The sequence below is a fragment of the Rhinopithecus bieti genome, unplaced genomic scaffold (genome assembly GCF_001698545.2).
Source record: "Rhinopithecus bieti isolate Rb0 unplaced genomic scaffold, ASM169854v2 scaffold_4709, whole genome shotgun sequence".
Classification (NCBI taxonomy): domain Eukaryota; kingdom Metazoa; phylum Chordata; class Mammalia; order Primates; family Cercopithecidae; genus Rhinopithecus; species Rhinopithecus bieti.
In genome coordinates this window covers 1381657-1399166 of record NW_016805139.1, presented here as the reverse complement: position 1 = coordinate 1399166, position 17510 = coordinate 1381657, and the positions used below count along the sequence as shown (strand labels likewise).

The 17510-nt window shown below is 43.4% G+C and overlaps 1 protein-coding gene across 3 annotated transcripts in view; it reads left to right on the top strand.

Annotated features, from left to right (window-relative positions):
- DDX43 (DEAD-box helicase 43) overlaps positions 1-17510 on the top strand; it is a 43006-nt gene that overhangs the window by 11219 nt on the left and 14277 nt on the right. The window contains exons 2-5 of one of the 3 annotated variants that reach the window (XM_017871340.1): positions 2417-2681; positions 12126-12181; positions 15156-15285; positions 16473-16604. In XM_017871340.1, coding sequence (XP_017726829.1) covers positions 15207-15285; positions 16473-16604 — 211 coding nt within the window. In that variant the 5' untranslated portion in view covers positions 2417-2681; positions 12126-12181; positions 15156-15206. Of the gene's footprint in view, positions 1-2416; positions 2682-8824; positions 9616-12125; positions 12182-15155; positions 15286-16472; positions 16605-17510 lie in introns of those variants that run through there. The other 2 variants (XM_017871338.1, XM_017871341.1) reach the window with 2 other exon arrangements.

Below are 17510 nucleotides of genomic sequence, written 5' to 3'. Positions count from 1 at the left end.
AAAAAAAAAAAAAAAAAAATACAAGCCACACATACTAAAGAATACCAACAACATGCTTATCTTTTTTTTTTCTGAGACAGAGGTTTGCTCTTGTTGCCCAGGCTGGAATGCAACGGCGCGATCTTGGCTCACTGCAACCTCTGCCTCCCAGGTTCAAGCGATTCTCCTGCCTCAGTCGCCTAAGTAGCAGGGATTACAGGCATGTGCCACCATGCCCGACTAATTGTGTATTTTTAGTGGAGACAGGGTTTCTCCATGTTGGTCAGGCTGGTATCGAACTCCCCACCTCAGGTGATCTGCCTGCCTTGGCCTCCCAAAGTGCTGGGATTACAGGCATGAGCCACCACACTGGGCCAGCAACATGCTTTTCTATGTAGGAAATCCTAAGGAATCCACCAAAAAACAAACAAATAGAATGAATGAGTTCAGTAAGGTTGCAGAATACAAAATCAATATACACAAAATCTAAATAGTTTTACAAGTTTAGTAAGTATATAACTTGAAAACTACAAAACAGTGATAAAAGAATTAAAGATGTAAATAAATGGAGAGTTATTTCATTCATGCACTAGAAGACTCGGAAGATGAATTTAGACCCTTACCTCAAGACATAAACAAAAATTAACTCAAAAAAGAACTGCAGCCAGGTGCGATGGCTCACACCTGTAATCCCAGCACTTTGGGAGGCCAAGGTGGGTGGATCACCTGAGGTCATGAGTTCAAGACCAGCATGGCCAACGTGGTGAAATCCTGCCTCTAATAAAAATACAAAAAAATTTGCCAGGCATGGTGACAGGTGCCTGTAATCCCAGCTACTCAGGAGGCTGAGGCAGGAGAATGGCGTAAACCCGGGAGGCAGAGCTTGCAGTGAGCTGAGATCCGGCCACTGCACTCCAGCCTGGGCGACAGAGCGAGACTCTGTCTCAAAAAAAAAAAAAAAAAAAAAGATAGCTATATATACACACATACACACACACACACACACACACACATAAATATTTAACAACATAGAACGTAAAAAGCAAAACTGATTTTGAAAGTAAGTCAGAGTCCATCAAAATTCAAAACTTTGTAACTATTAAGAAAGCAAAAATATCAGCCACCAGGCACCGTGGCTCACACCTGTAATCCCAGTATTTTGGGAGGCTGAGGTGGATGGATAACTTGAGGTCAGGAGTTCGAGACCAGCGTGGCCAACATGGTGAAACCCCATCTCTAACAAAAATACAACAAAAAAATTAGCCAGGTGTGGTGGCAGGTGCCTGTAATCCCAGCTACTTCGGAGGCCGAGGCAGAAGAATCGCTTGAACATGGGAGGCAGAGGTTGCAGTGAGCCGAGATAGCACTACTGTGCTCCAGCCTGAGTGACAAGAGCAAAACTCTATCTCAAAAACAAAATAAATATAAAAATAAAAACAGTGCTGGATTAATGTGAGTATTCATGTTTATATAATTATTTATTTAACCTATTGATTGATTGATTGAGAAGGAATCTTGGTCTGTCTCCCAGGCTGGAGTGTAGTGGCATGGTCTTGGCTCACTGCAATCTCCACCTCCTGGGTTCAAATGATTCTCCTGCCTCAGCCTCCCGAGTAGCTGGGACTACAGGCACGTGCCACCACACCCAGCTAATTTTTTGTATTAATGTTTATATGATTTGAGGGTAAAAACAGACCCTTCCAAATCATGGCTCCAAAGGCTGCCACCATAAGGGAACGATGATAGTTCTGATAACATTAGAATTTTATTTTATTTTATTTTACTTGTTTTGAGACAGAGTCTTGCTCTGTTGCCCATGCTGGATTGCAGTAGCACAGTCTGGGCTCACCTGCAACTTCTGCCTCCCGTGTTCCGGTGATTCTCGTGCCTCAGCCATCCGATTAGCTGGGACGACAGGCATGCGGCACCACATCAAGCTAATTTTTGTATTTTTAGTAGAGACAGGATTTTTACCATGTTGGCCAGGCTGGTCTCGAACTCCTGACCTCAGGTGATCCGCCTGCCTCGGGCTCCCAAAGTGCTGGGATTACAGGCGTGAGCCACCGCACTGAGCCTGACAACAATGGAATTAAAACTTCTTTTAGTGAGAAAAAAAAATCCTTATGCCTCACCCTCCCCCAAAGTGAAATGAAAATACAAATTATAAACAGCGAGGAATGTATAACAAAAAATAATATGTCTAACCACATAGGAAATGTTTATTTTATAAAATTTAAGGGGAAAAGTCAGAGTGCAAAATTGAATATCTAGTAGAATCTCAAAAGTTTGCCTAGAAGAAAACTCAGAAGGACTAAATTTATCTCTGGGTAATATTTTATTTTCCAAATGTATGCAGTGAACATTAATTCTAAAATCACCTTAAAGCCAAAGTTATCTATCCTAATGCCAGTAACCATAGCTTTTTTTCTTGAAAAAGGGATGGCAGCTGGAGGCTGGAATCCCCTTCCTCCTGGGAAGTGCACCCATGTGTTCCTGAGAGGCAAAGTGGCAGAATAGAAAATGCTCAGCTTTGGCATCACCTCCACTTCGGTTCCCAAGTACTGGGCTCCTCTGACTTCAGTTTCTTCATCGTGAAATGGGGATACCCACATCCATCTCACAGGAGTTTTCTAAGAATGAAATGAGTCTGGCAGGTTGTAGGTGCCCAATATAAGACAGTGCCACATTCTGTAGCCCAGGTGGTAAGTGAAAACCTAAGGAGATTTTCCAAAATCAGCACCTGCTGCTCCGAGAGGCAAGGATGCGGTGTTTGCTGCCTCCTTGTGGCAAAGTGGCTCCTTGCCCGGCGGAGCCGGAGGAATAAGTTCTCGGAGGGTAGAGGGACCGTTCCTTCTCCTAGCTCCGCCAAACCCACATTGGGGGTACTCACTCAGGAATCCCGCAGCGGTGCAAATGCTAAGGAAAGTCATGACATGACCTGGAACCTGGGGCGGTGCCTCTGGCGCGTAGCTATCCAGGGGAGCTATGTGGAGAAGGCAGGCCACTTAGCACCAATGCAGACCCGGGAGCTTTGAGGAAGCCGGAGGATCAGAAGAAACCGCCCGGCAGGCGGAGGAGAAAGGCCAGGGCTCCCCTTCTGAGATTGAGGCTTGCCGGAGAGAGATGGCACCGAGGACCTGGGGCGACTGATTCAGCTTCTACCCCAGGAGCAGAAGTCCCCGCTCTACTCGGGAACTGGCGGTCAACTCCCTCAGGTCACACCCGAGGCAAAAATGCAAGCTGGTGGAAATGTTTTGCCTTCAGGTCAAAATTGGGCGTGAACTCCGCCTTTTCTTCCTTTTTTTTTTTTTTTTTTTTTGTTTGCGTGTCTGGTGGGGAAAAGTAGGTGGTAGATGGAAATTGAAAGCCCCGCAGGCATATCCAATTTCTACTTGCTTAGTGAATGCTTTTCTAGGTGCTAGACCAAGCTGGGATTTAGGATAAGAGATTCCACTGCTTTTTATCGCAAAAGGCTTAGGCTTAGGCTGTCACAGGTCTAAAAAAGCAACTCATTTTGCTCTATATTGTGAAAAATTTAAAATATAGAACTAAAAATATTCGTGTTACCTGGAATTACCGTTTTAGATATCTTTCCTCACCACGTGAGAACACAGTATCAAAATGTTAAATCCGCGGGCGCAGATCACTTGGGGCCATGAGTTAGAGACCAGCCTGGTTGGCACAGTGAAACCCTGTCTCTAGTAAAAATACAAAAATTAGCTGGTGTGGTGGCGCGCCTGTAGTTCCAGCAGCTCAGGAGGCTGAGGCAGGAGAATCACTTGAATCCGGGAGGTGGAGGTTGTGCTGAGCCTAGATCCCACCACTGCACTCCAGCCTGGCCGACAGAAAAGTTAAAAAAAAAAAAATTATTTACTAATCCACTGCCCAAACTCAACGAAATAGCTGATCCAATTAAAAACAAAACAAAAATGAAAAGCTTGACACAAAATTCCTTTTTTAGACTATCTTTTAGAACAATTTTAGGTTCATAGCAAGTATTGTCCTCTCGAGATTCTGGGGGTATTGGTCCCAGACCTCCAAAGATACTTAATCCCAGGGTTGCTCAAATTCTTCATCTAAAATGGCATAGTATTTGCATATAACCTATGCAGAGCTTCCCTTATACTGTAAATCATCTCTGGATTACTTGTAATATCTAATACTATGTAAATAGTTACTCTACTTTATTGGTTATTTTGCTTTTTTGTTTTGTTTTTATGAGGTTTGATCTTATTTGTTACTCTGTTACCCAAAAACTCTTTTTTTTTTTGAGACGGAGTTTCATTCTTGTCGCCCAGGTTGGAGTGTGATGGTGCGATCTCGGGTCACTGCAACCTCTGCCTGTTGGGTTCAGGTGATTCTCCTGCCTCAGCCTCTCAAGTAGCTGGGACTAAAGGGATGCACCACCATGCCCAGCTAATTTTTTTGGGGTATTTTTAGTAGAGAGGGGGTTTCACCATGTTGGCCAGGCTGGTCTCAAACTCCTGACCTCAGGTGATCCGCCTGCCTTGGTCTCCCAAAGGCTGGGATTACAGGCGTCAGCCACTGCACTTGGCCAAAACTCTTATTTTTGACTGGACTCAGAAGTAGAAGCTCTCAGACAGGACAGTCTGTGTTTCTTGGTATTTGTTCCTGGTGTTTTTCTTTGGCTTCCTTTATTCTCTTGTCCAAAAGTTTAGCATATTCTGTGGCCTCTTCCTTATTTTTTTTTAGTAGGTGGTTTCTTCAGAGCAATAAGCCAGGTGTTTGTGTTGCGGGACATGAGGAGTAACAAGACACTGAGTCTTGGGTGCTTTGGCCCTATGTGTCTCACCTTTGTTATAACAAAGAGCTTTCTTATAACATATTGGTGGACATCATCTTTTTGGAGAAATTGAAGTTTTTGGATTCTGCTAGCTCTTTTGGGTCTCAGGGAATGAGGCAGCATATATTATCAGGCAGTTCAGGATTAGCCTTCTCTCTCTCTCTCTCTCTCTCTCTCTCTAACAATAACTGAGTTAAGAATACTCAGATTGGCATCCACAATACAACCTTGAACAGATTTGTGCATTCTTTTTTTTTTTTTGAGGCGGAGTCTCGCTCTGTCGCCCGGACTGGAGTGCAGTGGCCGGATCTCAGCTCACTGCAAGCTCCGCCTCCCGGGTTTACGCCATTCTCCTGCCTCAGCCTCCCGAGTAGCTGGGACTACAGGCGCCCGCCACCTCGCCCGGCTAGTTTTGTATTTTAGTAGAGACGGGGTTTCACCGTGTTAGCCAGGATGGTCTCGATCTCCTGACCTCGTGATCCGCCCATCTTGGCCTCCCAAAGTGCTGGGATTACAGGCTTGAGCCACCGCGCCCGGCCTGATTTGTGCATTCTTTCTTCAGTTCTCCTTGGAGGACAGGAATACCCCTTATTCAGTAGCAGGCAGACACAGTCTTCGGTCAAAATACCTGTTTCATGAGGAAGCCTCATCTGTTGTCCCCACCACTGATTCTGACCATATAACCCTTCCATTCTTCACCTAGGGCATCAGCATCAACATCTGTCATTATAGCTTCTCAGAAAGAGTATGACGTATACAATCCTCATCCACTTCAAAGCGATTCTGGCAGCCAGAGGCTGGGAAGGAGACATTCAGTTTCATCTTGAAGCAGCTGATTGTCTCTGAGGCACCATGAAAAGGAGAGGTTTTCTTAAGTGTTAATTGTTTATCAAGAGAAACTATTTCTTAGCCCACATATTCCCATTTCTTAGTTAAGGAACACAGGTCAGTGACAAGCACCTGAGGTTTCTTCAAAGCACTGGAAGCCATTGTTTATGAGTCATGGTTATTGTCTTTGATGGGTATCTCCTTCCTGGCTGTTGAAAATTCCTAGTTTACATGAGGGTTCACTCCCAGTGTTAGGATAATTTTGGCCTCGTAGAATGAGTGAGGAAGTATCCCTCTGCTTCTACTTTCTGGAAGAGATTCTATGAGGCCAGCATTACCCTAATACTAAAACCAGTCAAAGACATTACAAGAAAAGTACAGACCAGTATTTCTGACGAACATAGATGCAAAAATCCTCAACAAAATCCCAGCAAGTTGAATCCAACAAAATTCCTTTCTAAAGATTGTTAATACTACCCATTTCAGATTAGAGAATGGAGATTAAATGCCTAACATTTATTTAATGTTTTTTATCTTTTTTTTTTTCTTTGAGATGGAATTTCGCTCTTGTTGCCCAGGCTGGCGTGCAATGGCGCAATCTTGGCTCACTGCTAACTTTTGCCTCCCAGGTTCAAGCAATTCTCCTGCCTCAGCCTCTCACGTAGCTGGGATTACAGGCATGTGCCAACATGCCTGGCTAATTTTTTGTATTTAGTAGAGATGGGGTTTCACCATGTTGGTCAGGCTAGTCTTGAACTCCTGACCTCAGGTGATCCACCCACCTCAACCTCCCAAGGTGCTGAGATCACAGGCGTGAGCCACGGCGCCTGGCCTATTTCCTAGGTAATCCTTTTTCTTCCTTTGTTTTTTGAGATGGAGTCTCGCTCTGTCGCAGTGGCACAATCTCGGCTCACTGCAACCTCTGCCTTCTGGGTTCAAGCAATTCTCCTGCCTCAGCCTCTCAAGTAGCTAGGACTACAGGTGCACACCACCACACCCGGGTAATTTTTGTATTTTTAGTAGAGATGGGGTTTCACCGTGTTGGCCAGGATGGTCTCGATCTCTTGACCTCATGCTCTGCCCGCCTGGGCCTCCCAAAGTGCTGGGATGACAGGTGTGAGCCACCCCACCCGACCTTTTCCTAGGTAATCTAATAGCGCTTTATTCATATTTCTCCAGAGATGATGGCATTAAGAGCTAATATATTAATTGAATATGAGTTAACCCATTCAACTCAGGATGGACCAGGTCTTGCACTTTCTTTTTTCAATCTGAGGCACTGTGATTGAAATAGCATTAAAATAGGTGTCCACTGTGGGTTATTAGGTTTGTTTTTTTTCTGACAGTCTCATTCTGTCACCTAGGCTGGAGTGCAGTGGCGCGATCTCAGCTCACTGCAACTTCCGCCTCCCAGGCACAAGCAATTCTTCTGCCTCAGACTCCCGAGTAGCTGGGATTATAAGGCACCCACCACCATGCCTGGCTAATTATTTTTTGTATTATTTATTTATTTATTTTTTCAGACAGAGTTTCACTCTGTCCCCAGGTTGGAGTGCAGTGGCATGATCTCGGCTCACTGCAACCTCCGCCTCTTGGGTTCAAGCAATTCTCCTGCCTCAGCCTCCCAAGTAGCTGGGACTACAGGCACACGCCCCACGCCCAGCTAATTTTGTATTTTTAGTAGAGATGGAGTTTCACCATGTTGGCCAGGATGGTCTCAATCTCTTGACCTTGTGATCTGCCCGCCTCAGGCTCCCAAAGTGCTGGGACTATAGGCATGAGCCACTGTGCCCAGTCAATATTTTTTGCATTTTTATTAGAGATGGAGTTTCACCATGCTGGCCAGTCTAGTTGCGAGCTCCTGACCTCAAGTGATCTGCCTGCCTCACCTTCCCAAGGTGCTGGGATTACAGACATGAGCCACACCACGCCTGGCCTGGTGTCCACTGTATTTGATGGATGATTGAACTAAAAAAAAAATTTTTTTTTTTTTTTTTTTTGAGATAGGGTCTCTACTCTGTTGCCCAGACTGGAGTGCAGTGACACCATTTCGGCATTTCGGCTCACTGTAGCCTCAATCTCCCTGGCTCAAGTGATTCTCCCACCTCAGCCTCCTGAGTAGCTGGAACTATAGCCTGTACCACCATACCCGGCAGGGACTCACTATGTTACCCAGACTGGTGTCGAACCTTGGGGCTCAAGAGATCCTCCGCCCAGGCCTCCTAAAGTGTTGAGATTACAGGTATGAGCTATCCCTCCTGGACTAAACTGAAATTTGTTTAATCAAAGGAGTGCACTTGCAGCTGGCCTGAAGCCCTGGAGTAGTATGTCCGGCCACAGAACCAGGCTGCACTGACGGTAATACTTCAGGAATCTATTCAATATATTTCCTTAGCTCTAAAATTATGGCAGGCCAGGAACTGTGGCTCATGCCTGTAATCCCTGAACTGTATGAGGCCAAGGCAGGAGAAGTTGGATACCAGCCCGGGCAACATAGGGAGGACTTGTCTTTACAAAAAAATTAGCCTGGCGTGGTGGCACACACCTGTAGTCCCAACTATTCAGGGGGCTGTGGTGGGAGTATTGCTTGAGTCCAACAGGTTGAATCTACAGTGAGCAGTGATCGCACCACTGCACTCCAGCCTAGGTGACAGAGGTCAAAAAACAAAACGAAATAAAACAAAAAAACTATAGCAAACATCCAGAAGACTGTAGAGCAATGAATATCTCTCAAGCCAGCAATCTTTTTCTCTTTATTTTTCACGTCAGGCGGGTACTGTGCCCACTTCGTAACAAGGTTTGAGGGAGACACGTTCGACACAAGGGCATGAAAACCCAATCACACTTATGACTTACAAAAGGATCAAGTCAGTGATCTTTAAGCTGTGGGCCATTAAATACATTTTGTGAGCTGAACGCAGTGGCTCAGGCCTGTAACCCCAGCACTATGGGAGGTGGAGGTGGGAGGATCACTTGAGTCCAGGAGTTCGAGACCAGCCTGGGCAACATTCTGGGAACCCCCCCCCCCCCGTCTCTATTTAAATAAAATTTTAAAATTTTATGGATTACAACCATTTAAAAAACTAAACTAAAATAAGCTTAAATATATCAAAACGCTGTTTACCTAGTGAGGATAAATGCTGTTTTGTCAATCTGTTGTTTCAAGTTTTTTATGTGTGGATTGGGTCACCTTGTAACAGTGACTTACCTTTATGGGTCATGGTTGAAAACATTTCCGGTGCAGTGGCTGACTGTAATCCCAGCACTTTTTAAGGCCAAGGCTGGAAGTTCACTTGAAACCAGAAGCCAGGAGTTCAAGAGCAGCCTGGGCAACACGGCGACACCTCGTCTCTATTTGAAAAGAAAAAAAAAAAGGTTTCCGAGGCACTGAGATGCTAAGAACCCGAGGTGTGTGTCCGGTAGGGGCGGGAGCAAAGTGGGCGTTTGGAAAAAGTCCCACGCCTGGAAAGGAATACACTGTCCGGCACATTGACTGCTTCAAGGCACGCTCCCACGGTTCAGAAAGCCGATTGGCTAAAAAAGGGAAAGTCCCGCCCACAACGCTCGCTGGCCAATGGCTGTGTGAAAGCGGGGCGAAGTGGGCGGGATAGGGGAGTGGGCAGGAGTGCTAGCCTCGCGCGGGCTCCTTAAGTAGCGGCTGCGTGGCTTCCCTGGCACGCTAGTCTCACGACGGCCCGGTCAAGTGGTGCAGACTCGGACGGCAACGACGTCGGACGCGCCCCTTCTTGGAAGAATGTCCCACCACGGAGGAACTCCCAAGGCCTCTACATGGGTCGTTGCTAGTCGGCGAAGCTCGACAGTGTCCCAAGCACCAGAGAGGTGGCCGGTGGAGGAGTTGAATCGAAGAGGTCCTGAGGGATATACTGTCGGCAGAGGTGGCCGCTGGAGAGGCCCCTGTAGGCCCCCGGAGGCCGTGGCCGCTGGTCACGAGGAACCGCCGCTTTGTTTTGCTTTGAAGAACCGCTTTGTCGGCGCGGTGATCGGTGAGAATGGGTGTGGCTGGCAGGGCAGGATAGGTGGGGCCAGGGGCGGAGCCTGGGCGAAGGCATTCCCTCCCCACTGCCGCACCTCCAATCAGCTGCTACCTGATGAGGTTCAGGTCTCTCCCAGAGCTATTTGTAAAACCTGGGGATAGAGTATAATTTAATCTGACCGGGCGCGGTGGCTCACGCCTGTAATCCCAGCACTTTGGGAGGCCGAGGCGGGCAGATCACCCGAGGTCAGGAGTTCGAGACCAGCCTGGCCAACATGGCGAAATCCCCGTCTTTACTTAAAAATAAATAAATAAATAAAAGCTGGGCGTGGTGGCGCGCGCCTCTAATCCCAGATACTCCGGAGGCTGAGGCACGAGAATTGCTTGAACCTGGCGACTGAGGTTGGCAGTGAGCTGAGATCGCGCCACTGCACTCCAGCCTGGGTGACAGAGCAAGACTCCGCCTCAATTAAAAAAAAGAAGTAATCCACCTTTTGGTGTTTATACAGGCAATGTTTTTGGGAGAGCAACTCCTAGAAGACTTACAAAATCTTAGGGCTGAAGAGGGATGCTTAGAACAGGCCTTTTAACAGACGGTAACCCCAGAATGAAAAACAAAACTTAATCAGTCTTTCTATAAGTACCATTTAGAGCCAGGAATCAAAGAAAAGCTGTAAGATCATTTGTAGGGCTGCCTAGAGCAGTTGTACCTTGCTTTTAATTTCCTTAATTTTAAAAAATTAGAAAAAAACTTTTCTTACATTTTGAGTGTTAGCATTCAATTCTGAATTTTTAATTTTTTTTTTTTACTTTTGATTTTTTGGTTTTTTTTTGAGACAGCTCTGTGACCCTGGCTGGAGTGCAGTGTGGTGTGATCTCGGCTCACTACAACCTTTACCTCCTGGGCTCAAGCGATTCTCGCACCTCAGCCTCCCTAGTAGCTGAAATTACAGATGTGCGCCACCACGCCCGGCTAATTTTTGTGTTTTTAGTAAAGATGAGTTTTCACATTACCCAGGATGGTCTCGAACTGTGGATCCACCCACCTCAGCCTCTCAAAATGCTGGGATTACAGACGTAAGCCACCGTGCCCTGTCCATTTCAGAATTTTTTTTGAAAAGCATTTAAAAATGATTAGAATGATTGCCCCATTGATTGCCATTAAGTCCGAGTATAAATTGCCACATTTTACCTATGAGGTATATTTTACCATTTTAAAACCTGAGAAAAATGAACAGATGGAGGCTGCTATAAAATGGTACATTATAAGACTAATTGCTGTACTACCCAGAGATTCATTGACCTTTCAGAAGGCTTGGGCTCAAGATCTGAAGAATGAAAGAAAGCCACTAGGTTTACAATAAAAGTCACTGAAGTTAGCACTTAGCAGATGAAAGGGCACTGTGCTACAGAGCACTTACTTGATGTTGGATCTGAATCCAATTTTTTTGTAAAAAATGAAATACCCTCTTTTAAATGTATATCACAATACTAACAATAAGCACAATCTTGTATCCCAGATCTCTGGAACTTGCATGACTAAAACTGTATACTTGAACAGCTCCCCATTTTTTTCCTGCTCCATCCCAGGAACCAACATTTACATTGTTTCTGCGTTAGATTACTTTAGATAATCCATATAAGTAGAATCATGCACTAATTGTCTTTGTAATTGGCTCATTTCTCTAAGAATAATATCCTCCAGCCTTATCCATTTTGTAGCATGAGACAGGATTTTCTTCCTTACTAAGGCTGAATGGTATTCCATTATTAAGTATATACTTTATCTATTAAATCAGTCTATGATAAATGGGTGGCTTCCACCTTTTGACTTGAGTAGTGTTATTATGAAAATGGGAGTGCAATATATCTTTGAGACTCTGCTTTAAATTATTTTGGATGTATACCCCAAGTGAGACTGCTGGATCATATGTTAATTCTATTTTTAATTTTTTAGGAAATCTATACTGTTTTCCATAGTGGCAGCACCATTTTACAATCCCACCAACAGTACACAGGGGTTCCAATTTCTCCACATTCTTACCAACACTTGTTTTCTGTTTTTGATAATGGTCATCCTACCAGATGTGAGGTGACAGCCATTTTGTGGTTTTGATTTGCGTGGACCTGATTAGTGATGTTGAACATCTCACGCCTGTTGGCCATTTGTATGTCATTGGAGAAATGTCTACTCAACTGTTTGCCGATTTTTGAAAAATTGTTGAGTTGTATGAAAGAGTTCCAATTGCTACATCCTCTCCACTAGTTTGGACCCAATTAGGTTTTGTGCAAGCTGATACAGAATCCGTAGTCTCCCCCTCTCTGGGATAAGAGTCTTCTAAAACCCACCAAAATTTGGAATAGAACCTCTTACTTCCCTCTTTCCAAACAAAAAATGATTGTTGAACCCTAGGAGCATTTGGGGGGAAGAACTAGAGAATGTTTGTTGAGGAAAATGGGTAAATTTTCAACTTACTAATTTCAACTTATAATAATATATTCCTTTATTTTTAAAAACAGGTCGTGGTGGGTCAAAAATAAAGAATATACAAAGTACAACAAACACCACAATCCAAGTAAGCCATCTGTGTTCTTTGGCCCTTAAGACAGCATCATGCATTTCTAAGGGAGCACCTAACTCTACTTTTCTTTTTAAGACAGCTTCATTTTTTCTCCCAAGCTGGAGTGCAGTGACGTGATATCAAGTCACTACAACCTCTGCCTCCCGGGTTCAAGCAATTCTCCTGCTTCAGCCTCCCGAGTAGCTGGGATTACAGGCTCCCACCACCAAGCCAAGCTAATTTTTTAATTTTGTTTTTTATTTTTAGTAGAGATGGGGTTTTACCATGTTGGCCAGGCTGCTCTCAACTCCTGGCCTCAAGTGATCCACCTGCCCTGGCCTCCCAAAGTGTTGGGATTACGGGCATGAGCCACCGCACGAGACCTTAACTCTTAATTTCTGCCGAATTATTAACATACTGTGGTAGATTAGATAAATTGCCAAAGCTCTTCATACTCCTGATTCTCAAGAAGCCACCTGAATTTTACGCTGTTCCAGGTGTAGGTTTTGGGACTCTTGGAGGTAAAAATCTTTTTTTTTTTTTTTGAGACAGAGTCTCACTCTGTCGCCCAGGCTGGAGTGCAGTGGCACGATCTTGGCTCACTGCAACCTCTGCCTCCTGGGTTCAAGCAATTCTCCTGCCTCAAACTCCTGAGTAGCTGGAATTACAGGCATGCGCCATCACACCTGGCTAATTTTTGTATTTTTAGTAGAGACGGGGTTTCACCATGTTGGCCAGGCTAGTCTCTAGCGCGTGACCTCAGGTGATCCACCCACTTTTGCCTCCCAGAGTGCTGGGATTACAGGCATGAGCCACCAGGCCCAGCCAGAGGTAAAAATCTTTAGAGATAATCTGCATAAGAATGAGATCACTGGAATATTCATCATGTCCAAAATGTCTTCCAGAGAAAACCTCTTTCCTCAAACTTTGGCTAGCTCTTATATTCTCAATCTTAGTGAATGGTAGCAACATTCACTGAGTTTACAAGTCTATAATCTGACTATCCATATTGGTATTTCCTTATTCTCATTCACCGCTAGGTCTTGACTATTTCTTATACTTCTCAAGGGGAATGTCATCATTTGCCTTCCCCCCAACTGTATATCCTGCTTCCATTTGTATCCTCTAATCATCCTCCACTGTGGTCAGAACAATAATTTTATTTTTTTATATTTTTTTGGGATGAAGTCTTGCTCTGTCGCCCAGGCTGAAGTGCACTGGTGCAATCTTAGCTCCNTTTTTGTATTTTAGTAGAGACGGGGTTTCACCATGTTGGCCAGGCTAGTCTCTAGCGCGTGACCTCAGGTGATCCACCCACTTTTGCCTCCCAGAGTGCTGGGATTACAGGCATGAGCCACCAGGCCCAGCCAGAGGTAAAATCTTTAGAGATAATCTGCATAAGAATGAGATCACTGGAATATTCATCATGTCCAAAATGTCTTCCAGAGAAAACCTCTTTCCTCAAACTTTGGCTAGCTCTTATATTCTCAATCTTAGTGAATGGTAGCAACATTCACTGAGTTTACAAGTCTATAATCTGACTATCCATATTGGTATTTCCTTATTCTCATTCACCGCTAGGTCTTGACTATTTCTTATACTTCTCAAGGGGAATGTCATCATTTGCCTTCCCCCCAACTGTATATCCTGCTTCCATTTGTATCCTCTAATCATCCTCCACTGTGGTCAGAACAATAATTTTATTTTTTTATATTTTTTTGGGATGAAGTCTTGCTCTGTCGCCCAGGCTGAAGTGCACTGGTGCAATCTTAGCTCCAGTGCGATCTTAGCTGCAACCACTGCCTCCTGGGGAGTTCAAAAGATTCTCCTGCCTCAGCTTCTAGAGTAGCTGGGATTACAGGTGCCCGCCAGCTCACCTGGCTAATTTTTGTACTTTCAGTAGAGACAGGTGTTGGCCAGGCTGGTCTCGAACTCCTGACCTCAAATAATCCACCCTCCTCAGCCTCACAAAGTGCTGGGATTACAGATGTTAGCCACCGCGTTTGGCTAGAACAATCATTTTAAAACACAAATTATTTGTGTCCCTTTGCTATGTAAAAGCCTTTCATAGTATGTCAGGCCTGTAAGTCTAGACTCCTTAAAATTGTTGACTTGATCTGGCCTGTTCACTTTTCCATTGTCCCTTCCCCTAATTCCTTGAGTACTGCACCACTTCCTGACACACCCTGCTACCATAGCTTTTTCCTCAGTCTAAGGCCCCCGTTCTGTGTAGCTGTCCCTTTACATAGCATCCCATAATGGCCTCGTTTCAGCACTCATACAGAGTTGTAGTGCCTGTAAATACTGTAGATGATAAACATTGTTTGAATTACCAACCGAAGACAAAATTTGGTGTATAGTGTTTTTTAGATAAATATTGAATCCATTAGAGTATTTGAAATTACGGATGTTTATAGGTGTTACTTGTAGTTTCTATTCATAAAATGTATCAGTCTTGTAAACGTAAGCCCTTAACAGTATACATGAGTTAAGTATAGAATCCCATCAAGTTAAAAATTTACCTAAGTAACCTGGCAGTTCAGTAAACTCTCTATATAGCACATAGATTATGTCATTTCAGCCCTACAATTCTGTAAAATTAGCAAAATAAATACCATTTTATAGGTTGGAGACCTCAGAATCAAAATAATATTACCTATCAGGTTGATGCCTTAATTATTTCTTTACACTATTTGCTGAGTTTATTCGCTAGCTATCCAGTTTTAAATGTTCAGGTTGTCCTGCCCCTCTCCATCTGACCAGGAGGTAAATCCCAGAGTAAATATAAATAGTGTTCCTCTCTAACTAGAAATTTAGACACTGATTGCTAGTAACACTATGTTTACTTTATACTGTAATGGTTTTTGAAGTTGAGTGATTGTTGGAAGGGGTTAGGGGCTTAGGGAACTTTTTTTTTTTAAGGGAACTTTTAAGTCTCACCTTATTAAGTGTCACTTTTAAGTCTCACTCTTTTTCCCCTTGTACCTAGATAATACAAGAACAACCAGAATCATTAGTCAAAATTTTTGGCAGCAAGGCAATGCAAATGAAAGCAAAAGCAGTGATAGATAACTTTGTTAAAAAGTTAGAAGAAAATTACAATTCAGAATGTGGAGTTGGTAAGTAATTTTCTCCCACTGAAGCCCTTTAAAATGTTTAATTTCATTCAGTGTTATATGCCATTATACCTGATTTCCTTTTCTGATTCAAAGCATTAGGCTGCCATAAATGTAGTCTTAATGATTTTTTACTGTGAACGAAAGCCCAGAATATTTTTCCTCAAATTAAAATACCAAATCTCTATGTTCATGCCTAGCAATTTTACTTTTAGCCACAGGTAAGTGAAAATGAAATAACCCTTTATTTTTATTTATTTATTTTTTGTCTTTGTATTAATCTAGTTCTCGCAAGCAGGGAAATAATCCTTTAATACACACACTTTCGTGTTAGTGGGTAGAGTAAGGATTGGTCCCAGGATCCTAACCCTAGTCCTGTCTTCAGATTCATGGCTGACATTGAAAACGGCTTAAATATTTGGTTATTTTAAAAATCTCAGATCTGTTTAGAATAGAGAAAACAATTACTGAATCATACCTCGATGCAGTGTGAAAGTAGAATAGAGACACTTGGGTTTAGAAGGCACCACTGCCTTTTAGTGTTTCTTGGGGAAAAAGACAAGGTCTAAGATTCTATTTTTGTATCTTTTATTTATTTCTTTTTCTTTTCTTTTATTTTTAAAATTGTTTTGAGACAGGTTCTCACTGTGTTATCCAAGCTGGAGTGCAGTGGTGTGATCATGGCTCATTATAACCTTGACCTCCTGGGCGGGAGTGATTCTCCCACCTCAGCCTCTCAAGTAGCTGGGACCACAGGTGTGTGCCACCACACCCAGCTAATTAAATTTTTTGTAAAGTAGAGATGGGGTTTCACCACGTTGTCTAGGCTGGTCTTGAGGCCTGAGTTCAAGCGATCCTACCTGCCAGCCTCACAAAGTGCTGGTACTACAGGAGTGAGCTACAAAGCCTGGCTGGCTCTTCATCCATTCATCTGGGATAATATCTGCTTCCCAGAAGTATTATTGTAACGACTGAGTAATGGATATGACAATATTTTAGCAAACATTAGACTTGTGCTATTTTACTTACCTTCTCCAATAAAATTAAATTTTTATAAGTTGTTGAACGATAACAAATGACAAGATTATCATGTTAATGTAGTACAGAAACCCCAAATTTTATATTTTAAGTATTGTCTGGTTATTAAAACAAAATAGAAAAAAACTAATCGATAAAAATATTTTTAACAGATACTGCATTCCAACCTTCTGTTGGAAAAGATCGAAGCACAGATAACAATGTTGTTGCAGGAGATCGGCCATTGATAGATTGGGATCAAATTAGAGAGGAAGGTTTGAAATGGCAAAAAACAAAGTGGGCAGGTCAGTGCTGCTTCCTAACATTTACATATATTGTTTCTGTTAACTGCAGTTTTTATCCTCTGTACAATGTCTGTGCTTTATTTTTAGTAGGGAAATGTATATGAAAATAGTAAAATCTAAAATGCTGCAATTAGTCCCTAGGTTATGATAGTTTCTATGTTGTCAGCTGTCATTTATGCTATAAGGGAAATATTAAACCTATTTATAGTCTGTCAGCAGTAACTCACTGCAAAAGGCTAATAATAAAATGGGAAAAAATCAGTCCCAATGGGAAAATAGGAAGGGAGTAAAGATGCAAACCGTAAGTTAACATTGTTGCTGTGATTGAGTAAAAATAGATCTTGGAGTATCCTGGTTGACAAGAGCAAAAAAAAAAAAAGGAAAGCCATTAAATGATAAGAAGCATTACAGTTCTTGGCAGAGTTTTGTTTGTTTGTTTAAATTTTGTTTTAGATTTTTATTTTTCAATTTAAAGATGAGGTCTCACTATCCTGCCCAGGTTAGTCTCAAACTCCTGGCTTCAAGTGATCCTCTCCTCACCCTCCCAAAGTGCTGGGATAACAGATGTCAGGCATTGTGCCCAGCCTTGTTTGAATTTTATTTTATTTTATTTTTTGAGACAGAGTCTTGCTCTGTCACCCAGGCTGAAGTGCAGTGGCACGATCTCAGATCACCACAACCTCCATCTCCCAGGCTCAAGTGATTCCCATGCCTCAGCCTCCCGAGTACCTGGCATTACAGGTGTGTGCCAGCACGCCCAGCTGATTTTTATATTTTTAGTAGATATGGGTTTTCATCATGTTGGCCAAGCTGGTCTCAAACCCCTGGCCTCAAGTGATCCACCTGCCTTGGCCTCCCAAAGTGCTGGGATTACAGGCGTGAGCCACCCCGCCCAGCCCTTTTGTT